The 18,660-nt window shown below is 55.0% G+C and overlaps 1 protein-coding gene and 1 long non-coding RNA gene across 9 annotated transcripts in view; one reads left to right on the forward strand and one right to left on the reverse strand.

The window, feature by feature from the left end:
• CAMK1G (calcium/calmodulin dependent protein kinase IG) overlaps window positions 1–13,278 on the reverse strand; it is a 28,932-nt gene extending 15,654 nt beyond the window's left edge. For 4 of the 8 annotated variants that reach the window (XR_002346922.1, XM_021102016.1, XM_021102014.1 and 1 more), the window contains exons 1-3: window positions 12,468–13,278; window positions 11,496–11,640; window positions 3,146–3,266 (exon numbers count right to left, since the gene is read on the reverse strand). Coding sequence is in view for 7 of the 8 variants with exons in the window: in XM_021102016.1 (XP_020957675.1) it covers window positions 3,146–3,266; window positions 11,496–11,589 (215 nt within the window). In the remaining variant the exon portion in view is untranslated. 8 annotated transcript variants of the gene reach the window in all.
• LOC110255539 lies at window positions 4,957–8,889 on the forward strand. Its single transcript, XR_002336075.1, has 3 exons — window positions 4,957–5,989; window positions 6,559–6,591; window positions 8,313–8,889. It is a non-coding gene; the product is annotated as an uncharacterized LOC110255539 (long non-coding RNA).

Raw genomic sequence — 18,660 nt, forward strand, 5'->3', positions numbered from 1 at the left:
AAGGGATCAGCGAGTTAGTCTAGTGAAAAAAAAAAAACAGTTGGAAGTGATGTTTCCGGTGCGGCTGGGGAAGAAGCATGAGAAAAAGCCCGGAGGTGCTGAATAGCAGGCAGAGGTGGGGCTGCCGGGAGTAGCCCACCTGGTTTGCCGTGGGAGGCGGGGGTGAGGGGGAGAGCATGTGGGCGGGTGCCAGGGCCTGTGCCTGGCTGCTCGTGGAAAATACTCAGGGTTTGTGGGATGGATGGATGGCTATAGGGGAGACCCTGGCTATGGGGATTATCTGTGTGTTCTACTCATCTCCAGATCCTGCTTTCGGAGTTCCTGTTGTGGTGCAGTGGAAACAAATCCGACTATTATCCATGAGGTTTCGGGTTCAAGCCCTGGCCTCATCCAGCAGGCTGTGGATCCGACATTGCTGTGAGCTGTGGCATAGGCTAGCAGCTATAGTTCCAATTTGATCCCTAGCCTGGGAACTTCCATATGCCTCGGGGGTAGCCCTAAGAAGGAAAAAAAAAAAAAAAAAAAAAAAAAGATCCTGCTTTTCTTGTAAGATGAGAGTTGAACCCCACGGTCTCAAAAATCCCTTCCACCTGTGACCTTCTAGGGTCCACTTTCAGAGTTGCCCTTTCACCTATATCTTTAGAGCCACACATGGATGGTCCCCTGATGTCCAAGTGGCTCATAAAACGAGATCAAACTAAGGCCTTGTTGGGGCATCCTTTCCGTGGCAGCGTGTGACATTTGCTAAGATTTCGCAGTGCTGCGGTCATTACTGCTCTTCTGCCTCAGGCTGCTTTACGCATTGTGGGGGGGGGCAGGGGAGAGGAAGTAGAAGACTTAATTGTGCCATCTGTCAGGTTTGGGGGCAGAGAGCTAGTTTTAAGCAGCCAAGGTTGCCTGGGTCAGGAGGCGAGACAGGCAGAGGCTTCAGAGCCGGGAGCATTGGCTGTAACAGAACTTGCTTTGTGTTCTCTGCTCTGAATAGCTCTCTGCTCTTGCTGGGAGCCTGCGGGGTGGAGGAAGAAGTGGGGAAGCAAGGGGCAAAATCTCTGCCTGGGCAGTGAAAGCAGGAGGCCTGAGGCTTGGGTGCTGTCCCCTCTATGGACTGGTTTGCCCAGCGTCCCGCAGCTGCCCGGGGCCCTGGAATGATGGGCGGTGTCTGGGCAGATGTAGCCAAAGCCTGTTTTCCCTGGTGGATTGTTCCAGAAGGGCTGAGGACTCGAGGAAAGGGGCCTGTCATGGGATCTGGTGCTTCTGGAGCAGGGGACTCAGCTCTGTCCAGCTGCCCTCTCTCCATGACACGTCGCCTGGGTGACTCTCGGGGGTCTGCAGCTGCTCGGCCCCATGCTGCACATCCCCAAGCTGCCTTCTTAGCTTTTGTGCTGTGGCCTTGACCGATGCACCAGCTGTGACTGGCCCCCTGTCTTGTCTGCCCACTCCCCTCCAACCAGTGCTGGGCTGGGCACCTTAAGACCACCAGCAGCAGTTAAAATATAGATTCCTGGCTGCTGGGTCCCAGCTAAATTCCAGTTTCAGTAGTCTGGGACCCGGAACCTGTGCTTTTCAAAAATTCCCCTGACTGAAATATTAGAGAGTTACTCATTTTCTTGGGCGAGCTGTCGAGGATATAGAAGAGGATATATCGTGCTGGGCGGTGCAGGCCGAAGGAGGCAGATGCCATGTGTCATCATGTTTGCAACTCGTTTACATTGTTTGCAAATTGTCCAGTGAAGTAAGTGTGTGTGTGTGTGTGTGTGTGTGTGTGTAAAACAAATACAGTGAAATGTCATGAACCGTTGAATCTAGGAGGGAGTTACATTGGTGTCCCCATTCTATTATGTCACCTGTTCTTAAACATTTTCGAAGCTGACAGTTAGAGGCAGAAGCTACCCGGGTGACTCCAACGTCCCCTACAAGCGGGTGGCCGGCCACTGAGCTCCCTGAGGGCAGCGAGCGCTGCTTCCGACTGTCCTTCGGCGCCCGTCTGAGCAGACCGTGGACGGTTCTCGTCAACCTGGGCTTCCTTCTTCCTCCTCCTCTTGGGCTTTGGGACGTTTAGCAAATCATTTCCGATTCACTGATGCCTGCTGTCTCTCTCTCTCCTGCCTCACCCCCGTCTTTCGCCGCCCCCCATCTTGGCAAAGGCCCTTTTCCGAGGGCCGATGCTCTGATGATCAGGGCGGCCCTGAGACCCTGCCTGCTGGGGATGGAAGGGCGCAGAGGCCTCCTCTCGGGCCCGAGCCAGCAACTCTGTGGCTCCAGGGAGACGGCGGGCGGCCTCACTGCCCGGGGTCACCGCCTCCCAGCCAGGCGGAGGGAGCCAAACTCAGCCGGAGTTGGCTAAAGGGCAAGCTTGCTCGAAGGGACAGCGCACTCAGGGCCCTTCGCGTCCCGGTCCAATTCGCCAGGGCTAATGAGCTGACCAGCTGGGGATCCGAGGCCACGGGAGCAGGTGGCCCAGGGCCGCTGCCAGGCTTCGTCAGAGGCTGCGCCCTCCAGGAGGAGAGGCCAGACTACGTGGAGCGTCAGCTCCAGACAAGCCGTCTCTGCTCTGCCGGCCGTGTAATCGTTGTCAAGGGGAGGCCCCGACAGGCCGGAGGCAGGCGAGGCTACAGTGTGACTTTATTTTTCCAACATGGTATTTAAATACAGACCAGAGAGGAGGGTGGTGATGGGAGCGGAGTCAGGTGTGTGTGCCCATTGCACCCGAATCCACCCACAGCAGACAGCGGGTCTGACCTGTTCACGGGCGGGGAGAGGGGGGTTGGGGGAGAGAGGAGGAAGCCAGCCGGGTGACTTGGCCCAGGAGGGTTCTAGGGCCACTGGATCGCCCGAAGTGCTCCAGAATGCCTCTCTCCTGCGGCCAGAGCAGAACTCACAAGCTGTCACAGATCCGCAAGCGGGGCGGGGGCGCTGGGGGTGAGGATGCAGACCCGTGGGCAAAGAGCTGGACTGTCCTCTGTATTAGCTCAAGGGGCCTGTCCCTAACCTGCCCCCTGAAGCCCCTGCTCTACGCCCCGATGGCTGTGGAGATGCTCTTGGGGCAGCCCCCGCCTGGCTCTATCACTGGCTGCTGGTCCAGGCTGACTCCCTCCCAGCCACCCACCACGGGGAGCCCAGCCCCCGCTCTCAGCCCCCGACTCACGATCCCAGCACTTCCATGAAGATGAAGGTTTTCCGGATGTTGGTGGTCTGTTTCTTCCAGGAACTGCAGTCCTCGTCTTCCTTCCGACCCATGGCCTCCAGAGTTGAAGCTTCCAGGGGTGCTTGGTTTGAGGAAGGGAGGAAAGGGGCTGATCAGCTAATGTCTCAAATCGGGTGAGAACAGGTGGAAAAAGAAGCTAAAATACTCACATCCATCATGTAACAACTAGAAGGAAGGATTAGGAGCTAACCTTGGATAATTGGCAAAAAATTATCCACTTTCTTTGTATCTATCTACTTTTTTTTTTTTTTCTTTTTAGGGCCGCACCTGTGGCATGTGGAGGGCCTCAGGCTAGGGATTGAATCAGAGCTGCAGCTGCTGCTCTAAACCACAGCTCATGGCAACGAGGATCCTTAACCCACTGAGCGAGGCCGGGGATGGATGTGAGTCGAGCTCATTACCCCTGAGCCACGACCGGAACGCCTCCGCTTGCTTTTTAAATTCACGACAAATTTCGCTGAGCATCTGCTCGATGCCCGTCATGCTCGCCCTAGGCTCCAGGAGTTTAGAAGCTAGTAGTTGAAACTCCACTGTGTACACGTCTATTTAAGGGCAGTAATGCACACGTGTGTAGATTAACAAGGGCCCGTCCACCTTGGAGGGATCTGAGCTGTTCCTTATGCTATCAAGTGGCGGCCGAGGCATTTAGTCAAACTACTGAGTCAGCCAACCTTCTTTCCATTGTCACAGCTCGGCTGCCTCCCCCAGTTACTGCTATTCTTAACTTCTCGCTACTGTTACGGGTTAAATAAATGAATACTTGATGAATGAGCATTGTGTTTCCTCTGTAACTCCCACGGCATCGAGCACAGTGCTGGGAAGATAGTTATTCATTAAAGTCTAAGCTGGATCGTGTCCTGACTTTATTTCAGAGTTATCCAGTTACCATATGCATTCCACGAGCCAGCACCCTCCACGTGCCAGGTGCTGGACGGTGTCTCTCTGAATGACACCTTTGGGACACTCTCCCTGTTGACCCATGTATATCCTTGGTTTCCTGTTGGGACTCTGATCGATGACCTGGGACATGGCAAACCAGAGAGGTGGCCTTAGCTTCTAGTGACGTATATAGAGCAAATCTCGACTCTTTTATAGGGATGGACCAGAATGACTGTCCGAAGATGCAATTATCTAGCTCAGGTTATAGAGCGAATCGTTTGCATTCTAGATTTTTCTTAGTCAAGACTAAGAACAGAAGCTGTGTCTCCCCCACTGTATCAGCTGCATTCCAGCCTCCCAATACCTGGTTCTAGTGTCTTTTTTTTTTTTTTTTTTTTTTTGTATTTTTAGGGCTGCACCTGCAGCATATGGAGGTTCCCAGGCTAGGGGTCAAATTGGAGCTGTGGAAGCTGGCCTACATCACAGCCACAGCAACTCAGGGTCTGAGCCACGTCTCTGACCTATACTGCAGCTCATGGCAACGCTGGATCCTTAACCCACTTAGCAAGGCCAGGGATTGAACCTGCATCTTTTTTTTTTTTTTTTTTGTCTTTTTGTCTTTTGTTGTTGTTGTTGTTGCTATTTCTTGGGCCGCTCCCACGGCATATGGAGGTTCCCAGGCTAGGGGTTGAATCAGAGCTGTAGCCACCAGCCTACGCCAGAGCCACAGCAACGCGGGATCCGAGCCACGTCTGCAACCTACACCACAGCTCACGGCAACGCCGGATTGTTAACCCACTGAGCAAGGGCAGGGACCGAACCCGCAACCTCAAGGTTCCTAGTCGGATTCATTAACCACTGCGCCACGACGGGAACTCCTGAACCTGCATCTTAATGGATGCTAGTCAGATTCATTTCTGTTGAGCCACGGCGGGAACTCCTAGTGTCTTGTTTAGTGTTTTTTAATATGTTTTTAGATGAATGAGTTCCTGTTACACTACATTGCAAGGTAAGATCATTATGGTAACTCAGCTTATAACTCAGTGGTCAGACAGACAGTACAGGGACAGCCCTGCGTTTCTGGGGCCAGCAGGCTGGAGGAGCCAGGCGAAGGGCACGTGAGCTAATACACACACAGTACAAGGCGCCAGGAAACCACGAAAGTGCAAAACTTGAGCTTGTAATAGAGACAGTCAGGGAAGGTCTTTCTTTTTAAAAAATATTTTTAAAAATTTGGCCACAACTACGGCATTTGGAAGTTCCCAGGCCAGGGGCTGAACCCACACCGCAGCAGGAACCCAAATCACAGCGGTGACAACGCCCAGTCATTAAACCACTCAGCCACCAGGGAGCTGCAGGGAGGGTCTTCCTGAGACGAAGGTCAGGGGCGGTCTTTCTGAGCAGGTCACACCCAAACTGAGATGGGAAGTCAGTGCAGGAGCCAGCCAAGCCTCCAGTGGGTGAAGAAGCATTTTGGCAGAAGGCATAAAATACAACGGTTCAGAGGGGGAAGGGGCCTGAAGGGGCCCTGCGTGGCATGGAGTGGACGAGGTCAAATGTAAAATTTGCTGCCACGGCCCTTTTTGCTGCCTGGTGAGGGTGGGACTTCATGGGGAAGATTTTATAGGAAATAAAGAAACTGAGTTTTCTTGGCACGTTGTAGTCGTGTGTATAAATGCGCAGCCTGGCTGTATGATAATTGGTGGCTGTTATTACGAGAAGCACGTGTGAGACCTGTCAAGCCTTCCTTAGCATTCGATACAGCTGAGCATAGATCAGGTGCATCCTTTTAGCTCCAGGCCTGTATCTTGATTCTCTCCTTTTGGCAGGATGGAAGCCCAGAGGGACCACAGCATTTCAGGGCGCCAGGCACTGGCCAGAGGAGGCGTTGCCAGCAATGCAATGGTGAGCTGACCTTGAACTTCAAGTGTGCTGTCTACAGGGTGGAGACAAATGAAACTCGACTGTCAGAGACTACTTTAGGGAAGACGAAATGTTAGAAGAGAGGGCCATCTCTAGCCAGGTACTCTTCGGCAGATCCTTAGCCCCAAATCCAGCAGCTTCCACCTATCAGAGTGTTTGGCGTCTGGGCTTGGCCCGAATGCTTCTCACTGTCTTGACTCACTACAGCTGAGAAGTCTTTTTGTTTTTGTCTTTTTAGGGTCGCACCCACGGCATATGGAGGTTCCCAGGCTAGGGGTCGAATTGGAGCGGCAGCTGCCACACCAGATTCGAGCCGTGTCTGTGACCTACACCGCAGTTCATGCAACGTCGGATCCTTAACCCACTGAACGAGGCCGGGGATGGAACCTGCAACCTCATGGTTCCTAGTCCGATGTGTTTGCGCCGTGCCACGAGGGGAACGCCCTGGCTGAGAAGTCTTAAGGGATATAGGGATGAGGGCAAAGGGTTGGAGGGTTAAAGGAGCCCATCCCCAAGGTTAGTTTGTGTGACTCTCTCTCTCTTTCCTCCAGAAAACAGTAGGGCTGCCGGTGCCGCTTTCCCAGGTAAGGAGCCAATCAAGAGCCTCCTTTCGGGTGCAGGCCCATCAGTGGGGCGGGCGTCACTCCCTCTTCCGGAGCCCCCCGTGGCATGACGGCCCACTCGCCAGAAAGCATCACCACCCTAGCAACAGACCGGTACTCACTGTTCCCTCGTTCCATCGCTCTTAAATAGCTTAAAAACATAGTATTCTTAGCCTCAGCTCGGCTAGAAGAAAACATCTTTCCCGCCCACCCCTCCTGCCATACACGCCATCCTAACAATTTAGCTCCATCTTCAGAGCCACGTGGAAAGCTCAGGGGCCCGATCTGAAACCCTACTTTATTCCTGCCTCTCCTTGACCTTGGAGAAGCCTCAAGGGCCCAGGCCCTGTGCGGTGGGAGGTGAAGAGGGGGCTCCGAGGTGGGCGTGGGGTTCTGCTCTTGCATCCTGCTTCTTCCCTGAAAGTCCTCTTCCTCCTCTCCGGACGTCTCTAAGCCAGGAAGAGTAAACAGTCCGAGGGGCCTTGGAACTCCAGTGTCGCTCTCATTTGGGTCTAAAGTAACCCCCAGGGACAACGCCTGGCTCCTGGTTCCTGCGCAGTACTGTGGTCATGGGCTTCCTGGTCTCTTGGGAGAAAATTTCCTAACTGGGGGGAAACTACCGAGAAAAAAGTTCTTCCAGAAGGCAAGCTGCACAGCCTTGGGATGGACACTGACCCCGGGCTGTTTATGAGATGCTGGTGAGAGATGCTCGGGCCGCGAGCCCAGGAGGCAGGCACGCTTCTCTAGCTGCTCCTCTCCTTCCCAGGCTCCATCTGCTCACAGGGGCAGTGCTGGCCCCGGGGCAGAATGCAGGTGAACGTATCTTCAGGGACCTCCTCATAGCCGTCGCAATATCCTGGAGGCACCAAGTGACCTCAGGACCCCACGCTGGCCTGGACCCTCCCTCAGGACTCCCACTCCTGCCTGCCCTGGTCCACTGCCCTGGTCCACGCAGCCTCCTAAACCAGAGTCTCCTATTTGGAGGCACAGCCACTTAGGACTCTGCTCTGAGGTGCTTCCCCCCCTCCCCGCCCTTTCTCTTTAGGGCTGCACCTGTAGCATATGGAGGTTCCCAGGCTAGGGGTTGAACTGGAGGTACAGCTGCTGGCCTACACCACAGCCCCAGCAACACCGGATCCGAGCCGCATCTGCAATTGACGTCGCAGCTCACGCAACGCCAGATCCTTAACCCACCGAGTGAGGCCAGGGATGGAAGCTGCATCCTTATGGATACTAGTCCAGGTTCTTAACCCACTGAGCCACCATGAGGACTGGGTTCGATCCCTGGCCTCCCTCAGGGAGTTAAGGATCCAGGGGGGAAGTGAGTTGTGGTGTAGGTCACAGATGCGGCTCGGATCTGGTGTTGTGGCTGTGCTGTAGCCCGGCAGCTACAGCTCTGATTCAGTCCCTAGCCTGGGAACGTCCACATGCTGCAGGCGTGGCCCTAAAAAACAACAACGACAACCAAAAAACCAAAAAACGAGTCGGTGGGGCTATTTCAGAGTGACACCCCCACCTGACGAGATGTCCCAGAATCTCAGGGGCACCATGTTTGAATCTGGAGGCTTTCAGCTCAATCCAACCCAGTGCATGTTTCCCAAACCCACAGCAGGTTCCTAAGCTGGACATGAATAAAATAGTGGCACTGGGGCCAGAGAAGGGGAGAATCTCTGAGTAGTAGCTCTGCGGCCTTGAACCCACAGACAATGGCTCTCAGCTCTGCCTGTAGGAAGAGCCAGTGCTCTCACTGGAGGCTTCTGAGCAAGGAGGTGGGACTGACTTGGAGGCGTAGTGACCAGGCCTCAGCGCCTTTCTGCAGGACCAGGTGTGACCCTTGCACAGACCCCAGAGGAATCGGCCTACCCTAGGACTGCTCTGTCGTCTGCTTCTGGGTAAGAGCACGACTCTGAAAGGGTTGGGGTGTCGGGAGAGAGGGTATCAGCTGGTTCATCTTTCATAAGGAGGTGCTTCCTGCCTCCAGGTGGGGCGTGTGGAATCACGGCCACATAGAAACCCTTGGCTGTAAAGGGGCAAAAAGACTAAAGCTGGGACAGTTTCTAGCCCAGGCCCCCTGTTTCCTGGACGCTGGCCTATACGGGACTCTTCATCGTCCTCTGGATTGAGAGGTACCCCAGAAAGAGGTCAAGTTCTGGCTCCTGTCTTGGCTCAGCACCAAGGAAGCTGTGCAGCCCCAGGCAGATCCCTGTGCATCTCTGGGCTTCCATCTTCCTCCTTAGTGGAAAGAGGAGGCCGCACTAGATTAGGGTTCTGGAATATTAGTCCCAGGGACTCTGTAAGCACCGTGGATTTGCTGCCTGCCCCTTCCTAGAGATTCATGGTCCACGTTAGCTTATGAAGCGCTCACAGGGCTACTAAAGACACCTGCTTAATGCCCTTTCACCTGGTGGGCCCCACCTTTGCTAGACTGTGCTTGTAAATTCTTTTCTTTAGCAACAACTTCTAGCATCCAGAGGAGCGAGGGTTGCTCAGAGCTTACTGGGGAAAGTGGGAACGAGGCCCTCTCTGAGGTTTTGTGACTATATATTTGAGCAAGATATGAACTTCCAGCAGCCTGCTGCCATCACTCACAGCCCGGCACTCCTCGGGGTGGCCCAGGCTCGTGGCCAGGCCTGTGTGGGAACCCATTCCCAGGGCCTGGCTGCAGCCCAGGCCCTGGACCCTAAAGGCTCCTGGAGACTTCCAGCTGGACTGAGCTTCCAAGGAACACCGGCTCCATCCCCAGCCCTCCCCCAGCCTGGCCTCTCCAAGGCCGGCTCTGCACACCTGCTTCTATTCGCAAAATCACCGAGGAAGGTCGTTTTTCAATTGCCTCCTGCCGTTTAGGTCAGGCTGGAGCCCACATTTAAGTTGAACTAGATCCCTCCTGCTGCCCTGACAGCCAGAATTCATATGCTGCTTGAGGTTTACTGTAGAGGAAATAGGGGCTCCTGCCGGTGGCTGGGGGTCGAGGCCCTGAGAGCGCGGGGCGCGCTGCTTACCCTCCCCTCGCTCCGCTGCCTGTCTGATGACCCCGCTCTGTTCATGTCCTGGGATTCCCGTGGGCATCCAGTATATCCACGGGCAAGACAGCACCCCGCGACCTCCAAAGGACTGTGCATGGGGCCCACTTTATAGACACATGGATGAGACCCTGGGCCGAGGGAGGGGACACGAACACTGAACAATGAGAAGAGCCGGGAGCACGCGGCAGGGCAGGGCAGCTGCTGGTCCCTCAGCGGGTCGGCTCCCAGTGTGACCTGCAGCTCAGAGTTACTCCAAAGCGTTAGAAGACTTAGACTTTCTCAGGCATCACGGCCTCGAGATTCAAAGCAACCACTTCATCTGGTACTCAGCCAAGAAGACAGATGCGCGGGAACACTGGAACACCCCTGCCGGGGGTGGGGGCTCCAGGGGCTGGTCTCCACAGGCCCTCTTCCTAGGCAGTGTCGGAGGGCCACGGGTGTAGCCTTGGGTCTGCCTTCGAGCCTAACTCCCATGCAGGACATGCCTCCTGGGTACAGGGTGGGGCTGGCTCTCTCCTGTGCCTTCTGGAAGGTGAGAGGAGGCGTCTCTCCCCGGGGACTGGCTGAGCTCAGGATGCTGCGGCCAGAAGCTCCGAGGTAGCAGCCTCCCCCCCTCCAGGACACGGGTGTGACAAACCTCCAGAGCCCAGCAGCTCCCGCCCCGTCACCATCACCCGTGTGTTTTCACGCCTGCAGCCACTCAGCCCAGCCCCCTTGCCAGTGACCATGACCACGGGCCTGCGGTTGTAGCCCAGCCCAGCCCGGCTGCAGCCAGCGCCCCCCCCCCGCCACCCCATTCACGCTGCAGCTCATTCACGCCGCCACGGGCGGGCTGCAGCAGCGGCGGGCCCCAGCCCTCTCAGGGCACGTGTGCCTGTGTGACTCGGGGTGCGGGAGCCAGGGAGCTGCTCTCCTCCGAGAGGGGGATCCTTTCTGGTTCCGGGCAAAATTGCTCCCAGGCGTTAAGGTCTCTGCGGCTGGCTGCACACTGCTCCCCTGCGTGATCCCTGTGCTTGGCGCTTTACCTGCCTTATCTCATTTCATGCCTTTCAAGGTAGGTATTGTTAACCCACTTTATGGGCGGAGGTGTGCTTATGGTTGGCCATGTTAAGAAAAATGCCCCACGTCACATAGCTAGGAAGTGACGGAGCAGAGCACGGGCCCCTGTCCGTCAGACCCCAACAGCCGTCTCCTTGTCCCCGACCACAGGACCTGTTGCCTCTGTCCTGGAGGTGGGTGTCAGGATTCCACAAACCTCTGCCCTCATCCTTAGGATGTGCTCATGCCATCCCAGCGACCGACATAGCCCCTCTGGGGTGCCCGGCTGGCTCGGATGGTCCGGGGAAGGCTGGATCCCAGGAACAGCTCAGATTTCTCAATACTGAGGCTGGAGCTAGAAATACCTCTGTCACCGGAGTGGCTTCTGGCTGGCGCCACCTCCAACCTCTTTTCCCGAAGTTTGCCCCATCTTTATAGCGTGCTCTTGCAACACATACAAACACCCATACCCACACCCGGGCCTTGTCTGTCTGGAGTGTCTCGGAAAGGTCACTGGTGATGGCAGAAGACCTGCGTTCAAACGCGACCGCATCAGCTGCAGACCACCAGGCTTCAGCTCTGCCTCCGCGGCCTCCTCCACCTTTGTGGAGGAGAGATGCTCTTTGCCCTGCGAGCCCGAGGGGCTTGGCTGAAAGATGACTAATTAAAAGCCCAGGGCTCCCTGTTAAGTGCGGGCCGCATATCAGGCATTACCAAGCACTTTGTGTTGGGTCTTGTCTTTGGCCCTAGTTTAGCGGAAGTTGGTAGGATTGCCAGGGGCCCGACTGTCTCCAGCCTCTGATCTGGGAAAGCTCATCTCCTTACCCAAGACGGAACCTGCTTGACTCCCTCGACCCTTCTCAGAGATCTTCCTCCTCCTCACTCGGTCTGGCTCCTGAGCAAGCAGCTGGGCAGCCATGCACTACAGCCAGGCCAGCAGCGAGAGCCCTGCCAGCCGCCTCCGGGAGCCCTAGGGTTAATGTTTGTGCGTCAAAGTTACGTGGAGAGAAGGGGCCACAGTGTGAATGGGGGGGGGGGTGGAGTCAGACCTCCTTTACCCATTTTAGCTGAGAACCGGACTAAGAAAGTTGAAAGACAGAAGGGAGACAGACATGCCCCTGGGGAAGGTGAAGGAGGGACCTCGTGACAGACCGCGGTGACTCCGCTGAGCTCTGCATGCTCACGCAGTCGGGGGCAGGGTCGGGAGCTGGGCCACGGACCCTGCCGGGAGGGCCTGAGGCTGATCCGTCCTCCTGGGCTCTGCAGAGCCACAGGCTGTTTACAAACCTCCTTTTTTGCCCACTGGCTCTCCTAGTCCTCCCAGCAACCAGGGCAGGTAGGCAGAATCAGAACGGGCATCGTCCCATTGGACAGATGGGGTCAAAGAGGTGAAGGCTGAGCAGGAGGGAGGGCTGCGGGCACACTGGAGGTCCTGACGCCCTGCTCACAGCCTGCGAGACTGTCCCTGGCCAGCAGCCTGCAGGCAGGCACTGCAGGAGGGGCACGGTCAGATATTTTGTTCTCCTTCCCTGCCCAGAAGTGCAAACGGGTCCCACTCAAGGCAACCCTGAAGGGATGGCCAGATGGCTCCCCGCAGAGGTCCCACCCAGACGCAGAGGTCCCACCCAGACTCATCTTCCTGGGCAGCTACAACTTCCCCTTGATACCGTCTGAGTCCGGAATAAACCCCCAAGTTGCCTGCAAGGGCGGCTCTTCCGACCCACTCCCTTGGCGCCACAGCCTCCCGCTCAGCAGGGAAACCTCCCCAAAGCAAATAACGAAGCAGGTTCATCTTACCCCGGGACTCGGAGAGAATGGTGCTTGTGGTCCTCCCACTCCAGCTCCTACAGGTCTGTGAGGATTAGCTGCTCCAGCGCTTCGACAATAAACCGAATTAAAGGGGAGGAATGCAGGGGTTTTCTTTCCCAGGACCGTAACCAGGCAGCCTTAAAGGGGAGGAAAAGGAGCTGGGGCGGCTTGCCTCTCTCTCTCCTTTCCTCTGCCTTTCCTTCCCTCTGAGCAGATCCAGCAAAAAAAATGTTTTTGCAAAAGAGCTCTTTGATGTCGTGTGTGTGTGTGTGTGTCTGCGCGCGCGTGTGTGTGCACGCGCGCAATTGTTTGCATTGATGTCTGTGATGGAAAGCGAGAAAGGAAGAATAAAAGGCAAAAGCAAGACACCAGATGAAAGGTTTCCATTGGCTGGAAAGGGGCGAGAACAGAAAATCAGAGACTGCCTCACTGTCCGTCTTCACACTCGGCTGCTGGTGTGTGTGTTTAAAACACTGTCATGGGCGATAGGACGTGTGCATCGGCTGAAAGTAGGGACTGCAGAGCCCTGGGTGCCCTCCAGGCTCGATGCCTCACAGAATGGTAAGAGAAATGCTGGAATGTTCCAGGAGGACCCTCTGCTGGGGGGTTGCACCCGGTGTCTGTGGTAGGTCTCCTCTCCCCTGCTTCTCGAAGCGAAGCATGCTGATCCCCAAATCCAGCCTCCTCTTCTCCGTCCTAACCCACTGGACCCGGAGACCGTTCCCTCTTCCTGGGAACTCTTAGCTTTTATATCGTGCCTTTCCAGTTTGTATCATTTGTGTTTATTGAATAAATGATATCGTCATATGGGTCAGAAGTCAGAACTCTGTTTAAAAACCATACATTGAGAAGTTCCCATTGTGCCTCAGTGGGTTAAGAACCCCCCATAGGCTCCGTGAGGACGCAGGTTCGATCCCTGGCCCCACTCTGTGGGGTAAGGATCTGGCATTGCCGAAAGCCGTGGTGTAGGTCGCAGATGCAGCTGGGATCTGGCGTTGCTGTGGCTGTGGCATAGACTGGCAGCTGCAGCTCCAATTCGACCCCTAGCCTGGAACTTCCATATGCTGCAGGTGCAGCAGTAAAAACAGAACAAAACGAAACAAAAAAAAAACATACATCAGAATCGCTTCACCCATCCTCTCCCCACCCACCCCTTCCCCACTACCCTTCCCTGGACAAGCGGCCACGTTAATTACTTTCGTGTAGCTCTCCAGGATTTCATGCGGAGACTGAAGAATATACATGGTCCCTTCCCCCCACAAAAGGCAGGCAGGGAGTGCTGCCTCTTACATCTTTTCATCTCTATGATCTTAATTCAAGCCCCTTCGGCCCCTCTCTCGGGTGCTATTGTAATAGACTAGACTCTCTTTGGTCCCTGAGTGAGGGAGTCCCCTGAAATATTTAAGAGAGGCTTCTGGAGAGGACCTCCAGGCTGAGAGACACCTGGGCTACTAACTGGGTGTGGCCTTGGACACATGGATTGACTCTTCTGCGCCTCAGCTTTCTCATCGGTTCAATGCAGGTAATCACCCCTCTTTGTACACTAGTAGAGGGTGGAGCGAGGCAGAATGCAAATGACTTAGAACAACGACTGGCCCTTGTTAGGAAGTCAGTAAATGTGAGCTAACGTGATACTCTCTCCAACATTTATTTTCACGAGAATTATCACACTGAAAAATTGCTTCCACCTCAAAAATATCCAATACCTATAGAATAAAGTCCACTTGAACCCATCGCTGCAGGCATTCCAGATCTGGTCTAAAACTGTCTCCCTCCCCTGGATGCCCTGCAGCTGACATTCCAGCCACACCCTGGGAGACACCGATGTCTGACTTGCCACTTACTCCCCCAGCTCCTGGCTTTGCTTGGGCACATCTATCAGGATACAGGGCCCTTCCCTCGCCCTCTGCCTGGGCAATGCTATAGATTTTAAAAGTCCACATCGAATGCCACCTCATCCATGAAGATGTCCATGGTTTCCTGGCCCCTCAGAAGTAACCATTCCTTCACACTGTTCTCAAAACTCTGTCTGCAATGCTCCTTAGCTCTTGATTTTTTTTTTTTTTTTAAGGGCTGCACCTGCTGCATATGGAGGTTCCCAGGCTAGGGGGTCTAATCAGAGCTGCAGCTGTCAGCCTATGCTACAACCACAGCGACGCCAGATCTGAGCCTCATCTTCAACCTATACCACAGCTCAAGGCAACACCAGATCCTTAACCCAGTGAGCGAGGCCAGGGATCGAACCTGCGTCCTCATGGATGCTAGTCAGGCTTGCTAACCCCTGAGCCACGACAGGAACTCCAGTTCTTGATTTTTTCTGCCTTGAATTCTAGTTTATGTTTCCATTCCTATCTCCTCTCTTGAATCGTAGGTTCTTAGGTCAGTGATTTTTGCCTCTGTTCCTGCCTCCTTTCCCTAACCCCCTTCCTGTCTCTGGCATAGGGTCGCACTCGGTCAGTGTTTGCTGATGAACCTGGCTTTCCACCAGAAGAGAAAGGCCTTTGAGAGCCAAGTAAATAAGATGTGATTTGCTCATGGTTGCGTGGTTGGTACACAGAGTAAGTTACATAAATGCTAACTCTTATTAGGATTGATAACAAGAACAGCAGCATATAATTGTTAGCAGTCTAACGTCCCGGGCATCGCTCAGATTCTCTGGGTGTAGCATCCCTGAGGAGCAGACGCCTTCTTCCTGTTTGGCCGCTGGCCCTGGGGAGTTGATCACAGCCTGAGAGAGTCAAATAAGGCCCACTGGTATTAACAGATGTTCGAAAGTTTATCTCTGTAGGGAGCTGAATTCTGCCTCTCTGAAGCCCCTGCTGCCCTCCATCCCCAGCACACACCTACGTGCACCCATCCTTAAATATTCATCAAGCACTGACTATTGTACTGAGGGTGGCAGATAGAGGCCAGACTCAGAATCTGCACTCACAGAACTTCCACTGTCCAAGCCCTGGCATCAATCAGTCCTGTTCTGTGTAACTCAGAGTGTGTCACTTTGGAATGCAGGGGACTTTGTGTTCTGAGGCAAGTTTGAATTGGGCAAGGCGCTCTCAGTGCCAGCCCACCCGCATCCCCCCTGCCAGCCACCTGGACACGCTTACCCTGGCGAGCCAGGGATGAATTCTCAGCTGTGGAAACAGAAGCAGGTTGGGCAGATGCTGGGGGCCATGGGAGAAAGGGTGGCCTCTTTTTGCCGAGTTCAGGAGGCAGTCTTTTTTTTTTTTTTTGTCCTCACCCTGGGCATGTGGAAGTTCCCGGGCCAGGGATGGAACCAGGTGACATTAACGCCTTCTGTCACCTAGATGAGGCCGTGGGGAGACGGCTGTGGGCTGGAGAGGTCAGGCAAGGTTTTGTGGGAAAATTTCATGGAGTCAGCCTGGCCCTGAAGGAGGAGGGGGGCCAGATTTAGGAGGTGCAGTGGTGGCAGCGAGATTAGGAAAAACGCAGAGCTTGGGACCCACGAGCTGCGGGCTGGGACATCGCGTGCACGGCCGTGGGAGGCTACATTGGCTGGGCAGGGTGTTGAAGCGGCCAGGGCTTTGGACTCGCCCCCAAAGGCAGCAGAGCGTCCCTGCAGGTTCTCAAGCAAGGGTGCCGGTGGGAACCCAGTGGTGGTGAGTCTGATCCTGGGAGAAATCAGAGATGGAAAAGCTTTGCAGTCACTGAGGGGATGCGGGCCAGAACCAAGCGGGGGGGGGGGTGGGGGGGTGGGGCAGGAGTGGAGAGAAGAGAGTGGCCTGCAGGGGGCGCCATTGCCCATCGGGAAGCGCCCTCTGCCCCCACCAAGCGCGCTGGGTGAGCGTCTCAAGCTTAGTTCCCAGGTGATGTTGGCCGCAGGAGAAATGGCCCAGTCCTCCCCTCCGCTGCTCCCCTGTGGTCACGCCCTCCCCCCGCGAAACAAAATCTGGGGTCCTCCCATGGTTGGGGTGTGGAGCAGAAGGGGCAGGTGTGGTCCCCAGGACAGAACAGTCCTTTCCCGGTCGGAGGGCACATTCTCGCCTCCCCATGATCTGCACTGCCTTTCGCACTTAATTCCATCTCAGACTAGCTTTTTTGGTGGCCAGCGACAAGACGTAATGAGGTGCCAGGGTGGAAAAGGGAAGGAGAACAGCTTCCACTTGTTCGTTGGCGCAGCGGATTGCTGTGAGCACTGGCTCTGTCCTGAGCGCTAAGCTAGGCTCCGAGCTTCTAGTGGTAAACAGTGGACACGGTCTCCGCCCTGATGAGTCTGCGTTCTAGCAGCCCTTGCGGATTTTAACCAATGCAGGCAATTACAACTGTGATAAATGCTATGAAGCGGGTTTAGGGCATTAGGAAAGTGTATGTGAGCGGGGCGGAATCCCCGAGGAAGTGACTTTCAAACGGGAACCAGAAGAAAGAAGAATTAGCTACACGAAAAGTTGGAGAGACCCAAGAACAGCACGTGTAAAGGCCCTGGGGTAGAAAGGACCCATACCTGCTGGAGAGACAGAGAAGGGCCTTGGGGCTGGGCCAGGAGAACAAGAGGGAGAGGAACCCCACTTGCTGCTGCGAAAGCAGGACAAGGCCTTCCAGGTGGGATGAGAAGGATAATGAGGGGGAGGGGCCGCCAAGGAACACGTACCACTGACGTCGTAACCCATTTCCACCTGCAGCTGGTTAATAGGGAATGGAATGGGCGCAGGGAGTGGGGACCGGGGATGGAAACGGCAGGACAGCAGAGACAGGCTGGCACAGAGGCGTGAATCAAGGCGGTAGGTGCTACTTTACTATTTGCTTGTTTTAAAAATAAAACACCAGCCTTTTTGGTGCTTCCAGGAATAGACAGGCTCCGCATTGTTCCTGTAGCCAGTGATGCGCTCCTCTTTTTATTTCCGCTGGAGCTTTAAAAGTCACCTCTCTTGCGCACCCTTCTCTGGGTCCACAGGCGACATGGGCCACCCTCTCTGTTTTCCCCAAGCCCATCTCTGCAGGGGTGCCTGCCCGCCCTGCTCCACGGGGGAGGGAATTGGTCTGATACTTGTCAAGGCTGCCGGTTAGTGACACGCTCTCTAAGGGTGGGTGGGAACCATGCCTCGGGCACCTCTAAAACCGCCATAGTGCCCGGCAGAGAGCCCGTTCCACAAAGGTCTGCAAAATCAAGGGGCTGAACAAAACCTAAAAGGAGAGCTTCCTGGTGTGCCCTGAATGTGACCCCATGAACCGTGGGAGGTGGAGGCGCTCAGTCCGTTAGCGCTGGGCTACCCTGGGCTGCCTCCACGTGGGCACACGCAGAGTCCAGGAGAATACAGCAAACACGTCATTTCTTCTGGTTTGTGTTGCCTCTTTGGATTTGTGTTTTAGAGTCTGCAGAGTTGTGTGTTGGGCGGGTCATGCAGTCAGCATCTCTGGCTGCTTCCCTGCAGCCCCTCCACGTAGGGAGGAAGGTAGCCGCCTGTTACACCCAACTTTCTTCTCCTCTGTCCCGGAATTCCTCCATCCTTTGCACCCTTCGCTCACATCTTTCTATCCTTCTCCGCCTGGGTCAAGGTTCAGCGAGCACTCAGTTGTATCGGGCTCTGCCCTGGGAGCGGGCGGTGGATCCGCACATTTCCCCTGATCCCCGCCCCACGTGCTTGCTGTGTATCTATGTGCTAAAAAAAAATCTGCCACCGTTGTTGCCTTGAGTGGCATTCCCAAAGGAGCCCATTCCTGGTATTGCCATGTTCCAGGAAGCCGTGAGGGGGCAGGATGAAGCCTGCTGCTCTGGGCTGAGGGTTTTTGACAGTTACCTTGTGCGTTGCTATGTGGGAACCTGTTTCTGGTCCCCAGCACCGATTGCAGTGCTTTTCTCCTCTGTGTCCATCAGTATCTGCATGTGTTTCTGTACCCATAGCAGGAGGAATCCGTCAGGACCCTCCAAGGTCACCAGTGTGACCTTGAACGACAGCAGGGGTCAGGACCAAGGGTTGTGGGTGGGCCGTCATGAGCATCACTTGCCTGATCCAAACTGGTGTCAAGGCTATTTACAAAGTACCCGATTGTCCGATTTGATTTTAATCTCCTTGTTTTGTTTCTTCCTCACACTCTGGGGAATGAACAAATGACGAGACTGGCCTATTAAGGAAAAGTTATGATGGTGAGAATTGCACTAAAGAATGTGGTGAAATTCGCTGTGTTGACAAACAGCGCCCAGAGCTGCCCTGGCCTGGGGTTAAGT

This window comes from Sus scrofa, chromosome 9 (assembly GCF_000003025.6).
Source record: "Sus scrofa isolate TJ Tabasco breed Duroc chromosome 9, Sscrofa11.1, whole genome shotgun sequence".
NCBI lineage: Eukaryota > Metazoa > Chordata > Mammalia > Artiodactyla > Suidae > Sus > Sus scrofa.